Source organism: Glycine max, chromosome 18 (genome assembly GCF_000004515.6).
Source record: "Glycine max cultivar Williams 82 chromosome 18, Glycine_max_v4.0, whole genome shotgun sequence".
In the NCBI taxonomy this organism is placed as follows: domain Eukaryota; kingdom Viridiplantae; phylum Streptophyta; class Magnoliopsida; order Fabales; family Fabaceae; genus Glycine; species Glycine max.
The window spans coordinates 19,001,028-19,017,751 of record NC_038254.2 but is presented as its reverse complement, the minus strand read 5'-3'; the positions used below and the strand labels follow the sequence as shown (position 1 = coordinate 19,017,751).

The 16,724-nt window shown below is 40.5% G+C and overlaps 1 protein-coding gene across 1 annotated transcript; it reads left to right on the top strand.

The window, feature by feature from the left end:
* The first annotated feature begins 11,632 nt into the window (after positions 1-11,632).
* LOC102661993 (uncharacterized) lies at positions 11,633-14,107 on the top strand. Its single transcript, XM_006603241.1, has 3 exons — positions 11,633-12,240; positions 12,325-12,788; positions 14,022-14,107. Exons 1-3 carry the CDS (start codon positions 11,633-11,635, stop codon positions 14,105-14,107), a joined length of 1,158 nt encoding a protein of 385 aa, XP_006603304.1.
* The last annotated feature ends 2,617 nt before the right edge of the window (positions 14,108-16,724 follow it).

Sequence of the window (16,724 nt, the reverse complement as noted above, 5' to 3'; positions counted from 1 at the left end):
TTTGAATATATGAGAATCAAATGATATCAAAAGGCCTTAAAACTAACTATTGTGCACCTACAAAAATACATATGCAGTATAAATAATCAAAATATATAATCATAAAAAACAATCATCAAAAGTAATAAATAATCAACATAACTCTCAAAGACAATCATTAAGGACAATCAAAACTCAATCATAAAAAGTAATCAATAATCAACATAACTCTCAAAGATAATCATCAAGGACAGTCAAAACTCAATCAAAAACAATCATCAAAGACAATCAAAACTCAATCAAAACCAATCATCAAAAGCAATCATCAAAGACAATCAACATAACTCTCAAACACAATCATCAAAAGCAATCAATCGAAGACATGTGGCCTTTTGGTATCATTTGATACCACTCGTTGGACAAGTGACCTTAATCACATAATTGATGAATACTTAATAAACCATGCATAAAATCATCAATAAGTAAAGCATTTTTTTTATGGAGGTAGAGGGATTCGTACCTATTTTTCCAACTCCAACAATTTTACCTTTGTTTGTTGTCTCCATAGATCACATATTCACTATCTTTGGGAGAAATATGAATAATCTTTGATGCATCTCCCGCCATGTGTTTGGAGCAACCACTATCAATGTGCCAACTCTTCTCCACTTTCAGTATTTCGCCATGAGACCCAGATTTATGATTTTATTTTCTGAATCACTTGAAGAATCCATGTCATTGTCTTCCCAAGTGATATATGCTTTCTTTTCTTTAAAATTTCTCCTTTTGGATTTTTCCATTCTTCCTTTAAGGACAGGACAATCGAATCTCAAGTGCCCAGGTTAATCGCATTCATAGCATTTTGGGGCTAAGGAGAAATCTTCTCCTTTCTTCTTTGGATTGATGTTTGCTTTTCTTTGATTTCTTTTGTTTCTCAGAAACTTATTGAATCTCTTCACAAAAAATCTGAAATCATCATCTTCTTCTATTTCATTCAAGTCCTCTTTGTCACTTTCTTCTTGAATAGAAGATGATGAGGCTTTGAATGCTATTCCTTTCCTCTTTTTATCATTCTCTTCATGTTGATGGAGTCTCATAAGTTCTATTTCATGTTCTTGAAGCTTTCCAAAAAGAGTGGCAAGAGACATATTAGTGAGATCTCTTGATTCTGCAATTGCTGTTACTTTTGGTTGTCATTGCCTGCTTAAACATCTCAACACTTTGTTAATGAGATCTTCATTAGGAAATATTTTTCCCAATGATGCAAGATGATTAACTATATAAGTAAATCTCTTATGCATATCTTGTATGGTCTCATATTGATATATTCTAAACAATTCATATTCATGTGCGAGAGTGTTTATTCTAGATCTCTTGACATCAGTTGTGCCTTCATGGGTTACTTGTAATGTATCCCACATTTCTTTTGCATTTTTACAATTTGAGACTCTAAAATATTCATCCATGCCTAATGCAGAAGTGATTATATTTTTGGCCTTTAAAATGTATTAAACCTTTCTTCTTTCAACATCATCCTATTCTTCTCTAGGTTTTTCTATATTTGCATTTCCCACTACCATTGTAGGAATGAAGGGACCAAATTCAATGGCTTCCCATATATTTAAATCTATGGCTTCAATAAAAATCTGCATTTGGGTTTTCCAATAGTGATAACCCTCGCCATTGAAAACAAGAGGCCTATTAATACAATTTCCCTCAGGAAAAGGAAAGTTAGATGATGCCATATCTATTCTTGAAGTTTTTAAACTTTAGACAAGAATCCTGCTCTGACACCACTTGTTGGACAAGTGGCCTCAATAACTTAAGAAGGGGGGCTGAATTAAGTCTCAAAATTTTCCCACTAACAAACTTAAACCCCCTTTAAAATGATAGGCTTAGAATGCAAAAGAAGAAGAAGAAGCAATCAATTTAACAATGTTCTTTTAAATGCGCAAGACAAAGTAAACTGCAATAAAATAACTGAGATAAGGAAAGAGAGAAATGCAATCTTGATTTATACTGGTTCTGCCACTACCTGTGCCTACACCCAGTCCTCAAGCAACCCACTTGATATTTTCACTAACTTTGTAAAAATCCTTTTTACAACTTTTGAACGCCCAAGGAATCCCTTTCCCTTGTGTTCAGGAAACTCACAATTTAAGAGACAACCTGTCTCTTGATTACAACTTACTTTCTGATATGAACAGAAAGATTTCTCTCCTTTAGAGTGAATAGTACAATTTGATGTTCCTGGATGAACTCTCAATAGATTTGCAAGTGTTTTCCCAAGAGTTGTTTGTTGGATCAAGTGGCCTCGGAATAATTAAGAATGGGGGGTTGAATTAATTATTACTAAACCTTTACTAATTAAAAATCTATCCTTCTTAGGCTTTTACTATGTTGTTAAGAAAATAAAGAATAGAAATAAAAACTTAACCAAAAGTAAAAGCGATTATTAAAGTGCACAGCGGAAATTAAAGAGTGTAGGGAAGAAGAAGACAAACACAAGAGTTTTATACTGGTTCGGCAACAACTCGTGCCTACATCCAATCCCCAAGCGACCTATGGTCCTTGAGATTTCTTTTCAACCTTATAAAAATCCTTTTACAAGCAAAGATCCACAAGGGATGTACCCTCCCTTGTTCTCTTTGAACAACCTAGTGGATGTACCCTCCACTAGAACTGATCCACAAGAGATGTACCATCTCTTGTTCTCAGTCACAACAACCCAAGTAGATGTACCCTCTACTTATACCACAAAGGATGTACCCTCCAATGTGTTAAGACAAAGTTCTCAGGCGGTTAGTCCTTTGAAACTTTGTCAAGGGGGAAACAAAAGAATTCTCAAGCGGTTAGTCCTTTGAAATCTTTTGTTTATGGGAAAGGGAGGAATCAAAAGAAATCTCAGATTGTGTTGTTTTGAATTCTTTGACAAGGGAGAAGGGAGACACAAAAGAATTCAGGCGGTTAGTCCTTCGTTCTTTTGGAAAAGGGAGAAGAGAGACACAAAAAGAATTCAGGCGGTTAGTCCTTGGCGAATTCTTTTTGGCAAAGGGAGAAGGGAATGAAAAAGATGAATAACACACTTTTGTTTTCAAGGTTTAGAAAACCAGAAAACTTTAGAAAGCTTTTGACAAAGGAAGATGAAGAAGAAATTCAAGAAGATGTTCAAAGAGACTCAAGGGTTGTAAAGGATTGAAATCAATGTATTCAATGTATGTAAAATGCAAGTTAAGGTCTTGTTTTTATAGAGTCTTCATGTCTGGTCAAGAAAACCATTAGAAGAGTTATAACTTTTAGAAAAACTTGAAAACCATTGGAAGAGTTACATCTTTTGATTTTTATTCAAAACTTATCACTGGTAATCGATTACTAAATCATTGTAATCGATTACGCAAAGCATTTTTGTGAAAGGATGTGACTCTTCACATTTGAATTTGAATTTCAACGTTCAAACACACTAGTAATCAATTACCAATATATTGTAATCGATTACACCATTTTGAAATTGATTGGAACGTTGTAAATTCAGTTGAAAGCTTTTTGAAAACAAAACTTGCCACTAGTAATCGATTATAGTAAACTGGTAATCGATTACCAAAGAGTAAAAACTCTTTGGTAAAAGCTTTTGTGAAAACTTCATGTGCTACTCAATGTTTTGAAAAACTTTTTTTGTACTTATCTTGATTGAGCCTTTTCTTGATTCTTGAATCTTAAGTCTTGAATCTTGATCTTGATTATTCTTGATTCTTGATTCTTGAAACTTGATTCTTGAATCTTGAAATTAAATTTCTCTTGATTCGTGAAGTGTTCTTGACTCAATCATGAACTCATTCTCTTGGGCTTTTTGTTATCATCAAAACTCCTTGAATCAATCTTGATTCATCATCATGAAGCTTGCTTCTACATTGTTGAGAGAGCATTTGACAATGAAGTTCTCTTAGAATATCTCTCAATTGCTTTTCAAAGTCAGACACACATATATATAGGCCCTTCGTGCCTTTTCAAAATGGTTTGAAGAGTTGTGTCTTTTCAAAAAGCTTTTTCTGAAATTCTTCACTGGTAATCGATTACAGGTATAATTGATTACACAGTTATATTTTGAAGGGTCCTGACTTTTCAAATGGAATTTCAAGAGTTTTGTTGCTAGTAATCGATTACACATCAATGGTAATCGATTACACATTCAAAATTCAAATTTCAAACCCTTTTAAAAAGCTGATTTGAAAACTTGTCTTCTGGTAATCGATTACACTGTCTGGTAATCGAATACCAGAGCCTTGACATGTTGGAAACAATGTGTTTTGAGGCAAAAGCTGATCTTGAATGAATCTTGAAGCAATGCTAGTTTGTTGAAGCAACCTTGTCTTAATCTTGAAGCAATGTTTAACCTTTGAATATTTGAAGTGATTTTGAATGCAACCTTGTTTGATTATTCTTTGACATCATCAAAATCATGTATTCATACATTCACAAAAATGATTTGGCCCAATAGAAATTTTAGCTGTTTTTAGTAAACCGGTAATCAAAATGGAAGGCGACATGTCTCGGTTGCAACATGATTCAATGAACAATTAGTATCAGTGAATTGTAGTTTTTGATGCATTTTTTGTTTGTTTCAACTATGTTGTAAGTTAATGTAATGTTTAAATTAGTGTTCATTAGCTAATGAAACCATATGTTTATTATTTTCAAAGTACTTATTTATGTCTTAACTTTTTAAAATAATTAGTGGAAATAAATTATTATTTATAGAAATGTCAACAAAATTATGAATGTGAACAAAATAATAATTTGCACAAACATAATTATGAATGTGAACAAAAATATCATGTTTTGTTGTCGTGAAAGAGAAACAATGATCACATTGTATCGTGAAGCAATGACATCCCATATCTGTAATATTCATCCACTTGTCTATAGTAACCTACATGTAACAAACAACAAATAGTGGTTACTTAAATGTTATTTTAAGAAAAAGTGACATAACAATAAACTTACGCACCATAGATAATCCGTCAACAAGTAGGGAATGCTTTAATTCCTTAAATCTCTCTATGCCACCAAGCAGGTTGATATACTCTTCCGACTAGCTTGTGAGTTCTTTATGCAGATGGTTGTGCACCAATGACCATAATTCTTCACCCATACCCAATAAGACAGCTATTGCATGATAACCACAGTTACCATCCTCTTTGACATCAATAATGTTTTCAATAGAATCTTGGATGCACAGATGAAATTGATCCAACATTGGAATATTTTGTCTCTGTATTGGTTGCTCAGATGATGATGCACTATGTTTCACTGAAGAATTACTATTTTGCACAGAATGTAACGCATTAACTTACTCCCAATAAGATGAATCACATTTTGTTGACTTTTGTTGTTTGGTCAGCAGTTTTTTTGGAGCACCTTTGGTCTTCACCTTTTCTGGAGGAGGACACATATAGTTCAGATCAGGATAAGCAATTTCTTGAAGCTTTATCTTTAAATGTACTTTTCCACAAACATCGAGCTGCTCAAATCGTTTCGATATGGTTTCCATCTCCGCAGTTATGGTCACCTCAACCTCACATAACCCTTGATCTGAAAAATTAAGTCTATGCCAAAAAATGTGGATTGTCTCTAGTGGTATGGAGCCAACAACATATTTAGACAACTCACATGCACATGGAAGACCGTGGGTAGTCCTCATGACACATCCACAATGTGAAGGGTTTTTTCCAGCATAAGGTACACGCTCATACTCAGCAGCAATTTCATTTAAAGCATACCTTGATACCATGCCAAGTAGTTTTTTGTACAAGGTAACTTTAAACACATGCCTAACCAAATGCGTACTTGTCTCAAAAGAATGTTTAATTTGGGTGTGTTGAAGTGTCATCATGTTATTCATTGCTTCCCAAACACTGCATATGTCACTATCAGACACTAATTTCGTTCAGGGATGATCATTTGCTAAAGTTTTGATTCTTGCCAGCTGAATTCAGCTGCTTAACACCAGTTGTCGCACAATCCGTAAGGTTTTTCGACATTTTGGAAAGGAATGCGGAAAATACCCAAAAAGGAGGGCAAAATGGTCATTTGGTGACTTTTTCAGGCCTGTAGCTAGCCTAGGCTAGCCTCTGGCTCGACTGGGCCACCAAAAAGCTTAGGACTAAAGTAACCAGCTCGCTTGGGCAAGCTGAGCTCGCCTAGGCGAGCTACTGTGCAACCTCCACCCCTCATTTCCTATAAATAGGCGTGAGGGGGCTGAGGTAAAGGGTTCAACTTCTTACATTAAGAGCATTTTAGTGAAATTAGTGAGAAGAAGGAGAAAGAATAAGAAAAAACAAGGTCGAGACGCTTCCGAATCGCGTCCGTGATCGATTCCTACACCGGTCTTCGTTCGTTCTTCGTTCATCGACTGGTTAGTTTTTATTTTGAAACTTTGAATTCACTCTATGCACCCTTAGGGGTCCCTCTTATTGCTTTTCACATCTTCATCTCATTCTTCGGCCATCAGTAATCTCATTTCTTTGTGTAAAGCGATTCCAACTGATCGTTCGTGCCATAATCTCACCTTATCACTGAAATAAAATTTCAACCGATTGTTTGTATCATAATCTCACTTAATCAATGTAAAATAAAGTTTCAACCAATCATTCATGCCGTAACCTCGGTTTATCAATGTAAAATAAAGTTTCAATCGGTCATTTACTTTGCAAGTCATCTTTTAATGAGTTTGAAAGTAAATAAGTGAAACCAAAGTTAAAAATCAACACGTAAACAAGCTTTTATCCACAAAAATTGCTTGAATCCGTTCAAAGGTCCAACGCCTCAATGGTCTCTTTTACTTTTATCAGTTAAAATGAACCTTTCAAAAGTTTAAAATCAATCCTACGCGTAACTTTCTTGCTTTTAAGAACTACGTAGGTTTGAGTTCTTCATCGCGCTTGAGGATACGTAGGAGCAAGAGCCACGCTCTTGTCGATCCCAAAAGATAAAAAACATAAAAAAGGGGAAAATAAATAAATATTGAAGTCATGATTTTGCACATTTTGATTAAAGGTTGTCGTCCCTTGTGACGGACACGTGGGGTGCTAATACCTTCCCCACACGTAAACGACTCCCGAACCCTTATTCTTAAAATTCGTAGACCACTTTTTGGTTTTTTTAATGTTTTCCTCAAATAAATGTTGGTGGCGACTCCCTCACGTTTTCCTTTCTTGGAAGATGCACCCTCGAGTCTCGCTCGCCCCCCCCCCCCTTCGTCGAAGGGTAGGTTGCGACAGTTGGCGACTTCACTGGGGACTTCTTTTAGAGATTTAAGCCATTTAATCTGTATGCATATTTATTATGACTTCCTCTTTGTGTTGTTTCCCTTTCTTTCTTTTATGTTCTTGTATTCATATAACTCTTTGGATGTTTTTGTATTTGGTGTATCTGTTTCTTTATCATATGCATGTTTATAAATATTTGTTCATGCACACAAGGCACCTATACTTTTGCACACACAGTCAATTATTAGGGCCCTATACCCGGGTCTATGGGAACATAGGAAGTGGAGGTTGATCTATGGTCATGTTAAGTCTCTGACTCGCTTGATGACAGTGAAACCTCATCTAGAGTTTTTCTCTTTGATGATATGTTGTCGCTGGTAGTCCCTACCGCCACAATGTTTGATATCAAAGAGGATGGTATCTCTAGAAACCTTTGAAAGTTATGTGCAACCACCGAGGGAAAAGCCTCGGGATCATGCTCTAGGTGACTTTGAACCATACCCCATGTTCATCGTTGAGGGTCCGGTGTGTAGTGGTATGCCTCAACCCAATGCCGCGGGGGCCCCTCAACAACGCCTGCTACAACCTCTACACTTCTCCGTGGGGAGGTTGCCTCAGACCGTGGAAGGAAGGGAGAAATTGGATCTCATCGAGGAGAGGCTAAGGGCCATCGAAGGGATTGGTGATTACCCGTCCGCTGACATGGCGGAGTTGTGTTTGGTGCTTGAAGTCATCATCCCCCCGAAGTTTAAGGTGCCATATTTCGATAAGTACAAGGGGGCTGCTTGCCCCAAGAACCACCTAAAAATGTACTATCAGAAGATGGGAGCGTACTCTAGAGACGAGAAGCTCTTATTGCATTTCTTCTAAGAGAGCTTGGCCGGGGCGGCGGTCACCTGGTATACAAATTGGGAAGCTTCCCGGATCCGCTCTTGGAAGGACTTAATAGCTGCCTTCATTAGGCAGTATTAGTATAACACTGACATGGCTCTTGATAGAACCCAGTTACAAAATATGAGCAAGAGGGAGCATGAGTCCTTTAAAGAGTATGCCCAAAGGTGGAGGGACCTGGTAGCACAAGTGGCAGCCCCCATGATGGAAAGAGAAATGATAACTATGATAGTGGACACGCTGCCAGTGTTCTACTATGAGAAGATGGTGGGTTACATGTCATCTAGCTTTGCAGATTTGGTATTTGCGGGCGAGAGGATCGAGGTAGGCTTGAGAAGGGGAAAGTTTGATTATGCCACTCCTGCCAGCACGAGCAATAGGAGATTCGGAGCAAGTGGGGCCAAGAAGAAGGAAGGAGATACCCACACTGTGACTTCAATTCCTACTTGTCCTAAATCCCAACAAACCCCTCACAACACTTACCAATATTCCCCACACCAACCAAGCTTTTTGGCCCACATCGGAAACCCTTCTAATCTGATGCCCATCCAGCAAAGAGTGCCCGCTCAACCACAAAGGCCTCCCACTCAAAACTCGGCTCCCACACAATCTCGCCCCGCCGGCAACTCTAATCCAAGCACAAGCGCCAATCTGGGAAGGAATTTTCCAGTAAAGAAGCTTGTGGAATTCACCCCGATCCCGATGCCATATGCCGACTTGCTACCATCCTTGATCACCAACCAAATGGTGGTGGTGAACCCCGGGAAGATCTACCAATCTCCCTTCCCTCAATGGTACAAACCTAACGTAACTTGTGCTTATCATTGAGGTGTCCTGGGACATTCAATAGAACAATGTGTGGCCTTCAAACACAAGGTCCAAAGTTTGATTACCGAAGGGTGGCTGACCTTTCAAGAGGACAACCCAAATGTAAGGACAAATCCTCTTGCCAGTCATGGGGGATCGGCGGTTAATGCGGTGGAGGAATGTGGACCTCGGGGGCTGAAGCGGATGGAAGATGTGCTAGCCTCTAGGAGATTCATATTGGACGCGTTGTGCGAAGCGGGCATGATCTGCCTTGACGGGTCAAGGGAGATGCTTGTTTGATACATCCAGGAGAGTCACACGATGTAGAGACATGCTCGGTGGTGAAGGACCTGCTACAGGGGTTGATGGACAAAGGCCTGATTGAGGTTTGTGGTGCGAGAAAGGAGGGAGGAGATGTGTGCATGCAATCGGCTGATAGTAGCCCGAGCAAACCCAAGCTATAGGTGATCCACTTCACCAGGGATGTTGCCATGCTCAAGCCCCAAGGCTATTCCAATTAAGAAGGCTGCGTCGTTCCCCTACAAAAGTGACAAGGCGGTGCCATGGAGGTACACCACACAAGGGCCCAACGGAAGGGAGGACGCGTCTGTCGTGTGTGCTAAGGATGATCTATCCTCCGCCAAGGTCACCAAAATCTCTGACATAAGCGGCATGACCCATAGCGGGCAAATCTTCATGGCACCCAAGCCACCGATGCGGTCCAAGGATCTGAAGGGAAAGACGAAAGCGGGCATGGAAGATAGCGTCAAGGAGAGCCCGATTCTGGATGAAGAGGTCCCCGTCGAAAGGTTTGCTAAGGAAGAAGAGGACTTCAGAAAAAAGGAATATCCGTTGAAGAAGCAATTGAGTTCCTGTGAGTCATCTAGCAAAGCGAGTTCTAGGTAATTGAACAACTCAATAAAACCCCAACTAGGATCTCCCTGTTGGGACTACTCATGAACTCTGAGCCTCATCGGGCGCTATTGGTCAAGATTCTAAACGTAGCCCAAGACATATCTGTGGAAGGTTTCAGGGGCATAATCAACAATATCACGACCAATAATTACCTCACATTTGTCGATGAGGAAATACCCGTCAAGGGTCGGGGGCACAATAGAGCCTTGCATGTATCCGTCAAATGTTTGGACCACATTGTGGCCAAAGTACTTATTGAGAATGGCTTTTCTCTCAATGTTATGCCCAAAGCTACTTTGGACAAGTTTCCTTTTAATGTCTCACACCTAAGGCCAAGCTCCATGGTGGTGTGGGCTTTCGATGGCAGACGCTGGGACATAAGGGGGGAGATCGATCTCCCAATTCAAATTGGACCACACATATGCCAAATTACTTTCCAAGTGATGGACATAAGTCCTGCCTATAGCTACTTACTAGGCCAGCCTTGGATTCATTCAGTGGGGGTGGTCCCTTCAACGCTACACCAAAAGCTGAAATTTGTGGTGGAAGGGCAGTTAATCATAGTCTCGGGAGAAGAAGACATTCTTGTGAGTTGTCCTTCTTCTACGCCTTTTGTGGAAGCCGCAGAGGAGTCCTTGGAAATGTCCTTTTAAGCCTTGGAAGTAGTAAGCAACACTTATGTGGAGTCTTCCCTGGTACAATCACGCTCATCTGGGGCCGCATTGATGGTAGCTCGGGTGATGTTAGGACATGGGTACGAGCCTAGAATGGGTTTGGGCCGGAACGATGATGGCGTGGCAAGTTTGGTAGAGTTCATAGGGAACTGTGGAAGGTTTGGACTGGGATATGAGCCAACGCGCCCTGACGTGAGGAGGAGTGCCCTAGAAAGGAGGGAAGAAATTGATGCATAAAGAAATTGAGGTCTACGTGGATGATATGATTGCCAAGTCAAAGATCAAGGAGGAACACCTCGTCAACTTATGGAAGTTGTTCAATAGGTTGCATAAGTACCGATTAAGGTTGAATCTCGCGAAATGCACTTTCGGACTCAAGTCGAGAAAGTTGCTTGGTTTTATTATAAGCCAGAAAAGGATAGAGGTGGACCCGAACAAGGTAAAAGCCATCCTCGAAATGCCTAAGTTGCGCACTGAGAAGCAGGTCTGAGGTTTCCTAGAGCGTCTGAACTACATAGCAAGGTTCATATCTTAGTTAACCGCCACTTGTGAGCCTCTTTTTAAGCTTTTGCATAAGAACCAGCCTGTCCAATGGGACGACGACTGCCAAGTGGTGTTCGGAAAGATCAAGCGATGCCTCATGAATCCTCCTGTGCTTGTGCCACCGGTGCCCGAAATACCTCTTATTTTATATATGATCGTGTTGGATGAGTTGATGGGGTATATGTTGGGGCAGCATAACGAGTTCGGAAAGATGGAACGAGTCGTCTATTACTTAAGCAAGAAGTTCACAACATGTGAAATGAACTACTCTTTGCTCGAAAGGACATGTTATGCCCTGGGGTGGGCAGCCCACCGTCTAAGGCAGGACAAGCTGAGCTACACCACTTGGTTGGTGTCCAAAATGGACCCAATCAAGTACATATTTGAAAAGTCTGCTCTCACTGGACGGATCGCTCCGTGGCAGGTTCTGCTGTCAAAATTCGACATTGTTTATGTCACTCAAAAGGCGATAAAGGGAAGCGCCTTAGCAGATTACCTGGCTCAACAGCCATCAACGACTACCAGCCTATGCATCCAGAATTCCCGAATGAGGACATCATGACCTTGTTAGAGGAGGAGGCAGAGGATGAGGATAGGGACAAATGGATTGTGTGGTTCGACAACACATCCAACACATTAGGCCATGGAGTTGGGGCGATTTTGGTTACCCCCGACGAGCAGTGTATACCCTTCACAACTAGGTTTGGCTTTGACTGCACGAACAACATGGCTGAGTATGAGGCATGCGCCCTTGGAATCCAAGCGGCAATTGACTTCAAGGTCAAGTTTCTCAAGGTATATGAGGACTCAGCCTTTGTAATCCACCAGTTGATGGGAGAATGGGAGACCAAGGATCATAAGTTGATACCCTACCAGGTCTACATCCGGAAACTAATAAAGTACTTCGATGACGTATCCTTTGACCATATCCCTAGAGAGGAGAATCAGATGGTCGATGCCCTTACCACTTTGGCGTCCATGTTCCAATTGACCCCGCATGGGGATTTGCCGTATATCGAATTCAGATGTCGCGGTAAGCCTGCACATTGTTGCTTGATAGAAGAGGAGCAAGATGGTAAACCTTGGTACTTCGATATCAAGCGGTATATCAAAGACAAGGAATACCCACAAGAGGCTTCTGACAACGACAAGAGAATGTTGCGAAGGTTGGCAGCCGGCTTCATCCTGAGTGGGAATATCCTATACAAGAGGAACCATGATATGATTTTTCTCTGATGTGTGGATGCCAGGGTGGCTGAGCAAATGCTAGTGGAAGTGCATGAGGGATCCTTTGGAACACATGCCAATGGACATGCTATGGCCCAAAAGATTCTAAGGGCGGGGTATTACTGGCTCACTATGGAAAATGATTGTTGTATCCATGTGAGGAAGTGCCACAAGTGCCAGGCCTTCGCTGATAACGTCAATGCTCCACCCATGCCTTTGAACATCTTGGCACCACCGTGGCCGCTCTCTATGTGGGGTATAAACGTGATTGGAGCTATCGAGCCCAAAGCTTCGAATGGGCATCGCTTCATTTTGGTCGCCATTGACTGCTTCACCAAATGGGTTGAAGCGGCTTTGTACGCTAGCGTGACTAGGAGTGTGGTGGTTAGGTTCATCAAGAACAAGATAATTTACTGGTATGGTTTGCCTAGGAAGATTATCACTAATAACGCCACCAATCTGAACAATGAAATGATGAAGGAAATGAGTGAGGATTTCCAGATCCAACACCATAATTCTATGCCTTACAGGCCCAAGATGAATGGGGCAGTTGAGGCTGCTAATAAGAACATCAAGAAAATAGTTCAGAAGATGATTGTCTCATACAAGGATTGGCACAAGATGCTCCCTTTTGCGTTGCATGGTTATCGAACCTCGATACGCACATCAATTGGGGCAACCCTGTTCTCTTTGGTTTACGGGATGTAGGTTGTGCTTCCATTTGAAGTAGAAGTCCCTTCTTTGAGAATTCTAGCTGAGTAAGGATTAAAGGAATCAGAATGGGCCCAAACTCGCTTTGATCAGTTGAATCTTATAGAATGTAAGAGATTGGCCGCCATGAGCCATTGACGATTGTATCAAAGTCGAGTGAAGAACGCTTTTGATAAGAAGGTACACCCATGCAAGTTCAGCGAAGGGGATCTTGTCTTGAAGAAAGTATCCTAAGCTCAAAAAGACCATAGGGGAAAATGGGCTCCGAATTATGAAGGACCTTTTGTTGTGAAGAAGGCATTTTTGGGAGGGGCATTGTTGCTTGCCAGCATGGACGATGAAGAATTGCCTTCGCCTGTGAATTCCGATATCATCAAACGATATTATGCATAAAGCCTGGGGCAGCTAGAAGGTTCAATACATGGTTGTTCTCTAAGGACTCATTGGGATCTCCAAGGTCTTAAAATCCTTTGTAAACCATGATCACAATGTTAATAAATATCGGATTGATGATTTGCATCTTAAACTTCCTGTGTTGTGTCTTTTACTTATTAAGAACATACACTTTCGATCTTACCCACTGAATCCAGAGCCATTTGACCCAATTAATGGGGTGACGTAAGCGTTTAAGTAAAATTGAACACGATAACACCTATTTAATTGTTGCACTTAAACATCCAAATCATAAGCATGCATGCATTTGCATATTGTCGTCCTACGAATCGGAGGATGAATAAAGAGTCATTTTGAGTGATGGTCAATACCATACCAAAACTGAGGCAAGGGTGAGCGAAAGGTAATATAGGTATTTTGTGGTGTTGTTTCACATTTTCTGCATGATGCCATTCCATTTGTTCAAAGCTCAGGGGTCAGGTGCAGCTGAATGAGACCTTCTATCGGTACACTATGCACCAGCAGAGCCAGGACACTAGTCCTTTCCCGTGGCCTACCCCCGAGTAGTTCAGGGCCACAGTTGCATGGCCTGGAGATTAGCCCAATTTTGAGACAGGGGCAAGACCCGTAGGGGCCCCTGGGGACGACGATGGAGCTCAGGAGGATGAGGATATGGCTGATGTGCTGGATTTCTTCACTTGAGGAGGCAGAGTTACACGACTATGATCGCCTGAAAAATTGTGATTTTGTCTTATTTTTATGTTATCGCTTTCAGTTTTTGTTATCTCATTGTGATAGACCTGAACTTGATGTTATCACTTTCAGTTTTTGTTATCTCATGATGATAGACCTAGACTCTATGTTATTGCTTTCAGTTTTTGCTATCTCATGATGATAGACCTAGACTTTATGTTATTGCTTTCAGTTTTTGTTATCTCATTGTGATAGACCTGGACTTGATGTTATCGCTTTCAATTTGTGTTATCTCATTGTGATTAACTTTACCGCTCCTAGCGTATTGTCATACTATTACATTGTGATGGTTTGTTTGAATAAAAAAAATAACTAAGCAAAAACAGGGTCTTGTGTATTTGGTTTCTTTTCATTAACACGCCTTTTGTTCCTTTGATAAAATATAATCTCGGGTAACAATTTTGCCTAGGTTACAAACTCTTTTTCTATGAAAAAAAAAACTAAGAAAAAAAAAACTAAAAAAGCCAACACGCTTTTGAAAAAGAACGACCGCCAGTTTTCTTTGGAAAATTCACGGATCAAAACACAAAAAGGTTTTTGAAAAAAAAAAGAAATGTGCACCTAAAGGGTGAACGCCATGGGAGATTTTCCCGAAATGCCTAAATGGACTCGGATGTGTGCGTGACTTGATAAAGGAGCAATTTTCGAAAACACTGGTTTGATTGAATGGGGAGACAAACCCTGCACCTTAGTATTTGCATGGCCACAAAAGCCTTGTGTTTGAGTGTCCACATGGATGTGTGCAATGATTTATTTTGCATGAATTTCTAATTGTCATAATATGCGTTTCATGGAAATGATTGGGGCACTCCCTTATTCCTGAACCATTTGCCAAACAGATATCCGACATGTTAGTGCTTAGCTCTACTGAGTTTTAAAAGATTGGCTAAGATTTTGTTAAAACATAAGCACTTAGACAATGAAGGGAAGCTGGAGTTGCTGCACATGATGTCCAATGTTATGTCAAGGAATCAGATTGAACTGCACAATGCACAAGGCAAGATAAAAGTCAAATGAAGAATTGAAGCTGCAGGATCCACGATGTCGGATACGATGTCCAGGACATCCTGCCCGAAAATACTGGACACATAAATCTGTTATATCTTTAACAGATTAATGTGCAGTTAGCAACAGATTTGGCGATCTATCTTTAGGAACGAATTAAAAGATAATTAAAGTTCGAATTACAAACTAGAAGAGTTCGTTCAGGGATTAAAGATTAAAGATAAAAACTAAAAGATCAAACTGTATCTTTTAGATCTTTAAGTGCAGACTTTTCAGGAGAATGATAGATCTCATCCAGCGCAAGTTTGTTGCAGCCCAGATACACACACTGCTATATAAACATGAAGGCTGCACGAGTTTTCGACCAAGTCCGAGATTGAAAAGTTATTTTGTGAGTTTTTGGGACTTGAGTGTTTTGTGAGCCACCTTGATGTTACCCTAACTTCAAGTGTTGGACCTGAGTGTGTAGAGTTGATCTCTTTTGTTCAGAGAGCAATCTCTGGTGTGTCTTTGATTTATTTGTAAACACGGGAGAGTGATTGAGAGGGAGTGAGAGGGGTTCTCATATCTAAGAGTGGCTCTTAGGTAGAGATTGCACGGGTAGTGGTTAGGTGAGAAGGTTGTAAACAGTGGCTGTTAGATCTTCGAACTAACACTATTTTAGTGGATTTCCTCCCTGGCTTGGTAGCCCCCAGATGTAGGTGACGTTGCACCGAACTGGGTTAACAATTCTCTTGTGTTATTTACTTGTTTAATCTGTTCTTACTCTCAAATATAATCTGCATGTTCTGAAGCGTGATGTCGTGACATCCGGTACGACATCTAGCATTGGTATCAGAATTTCAATTGGTATCAGAGCAGGCACTCGAAATCACTGAGTGAGATCTAGGGAGATAAATTCTGATGAACATGGAGAAAGAAGGAGGACCAATGAACAGACCACCAATTCTGGATGGAACCAACTATGAATACTGGAAAGCAAGGATGGTGGCCTTCCTCAAATCACTGGATAGCAGAACCTGGAAAGCTGTCATCAAAGGCTGGGAACATCCCAAGATGCTGGACACAGAAGGAAAGCCCACTGATGGATTGAAGCCAGAAGAAGACTGGACAAAAGAAGAAGACGAATTGGCACTTGGAAACTCCAAAGCTTTGAATGCCATATTCAATGGAGTTGACAAGAATATCTTCAGACTGATCAACACATGCACAGTGGCCAAGGATGCATGGGAGATCCTGAAAACCACTCATGAAGGAACCTCCAAAGTGAAGATGTCCAGATTGCAACTATTGGCTACAAAATTCGAAAATCTGAAGATGAAGGAGGAAGAATGTATTCATGACTTCCACATGAACATTCTTGAAATTGCCAATGCTTGCACTGCCTTGGGAGAAAGGATGACAGATGAAAAGTTGGTGAGAAAAATCCTCAGATCCTTGCCTAAGAGATTTGACATGAAAGTCACTGCAATAGAGGAGGCCCAAGACATTTGCAACATGAGAGTAGATGAACTCATTGGTTCCCTTCAAACCTTTGAGCTAGGACTCTCGGATAGGACTG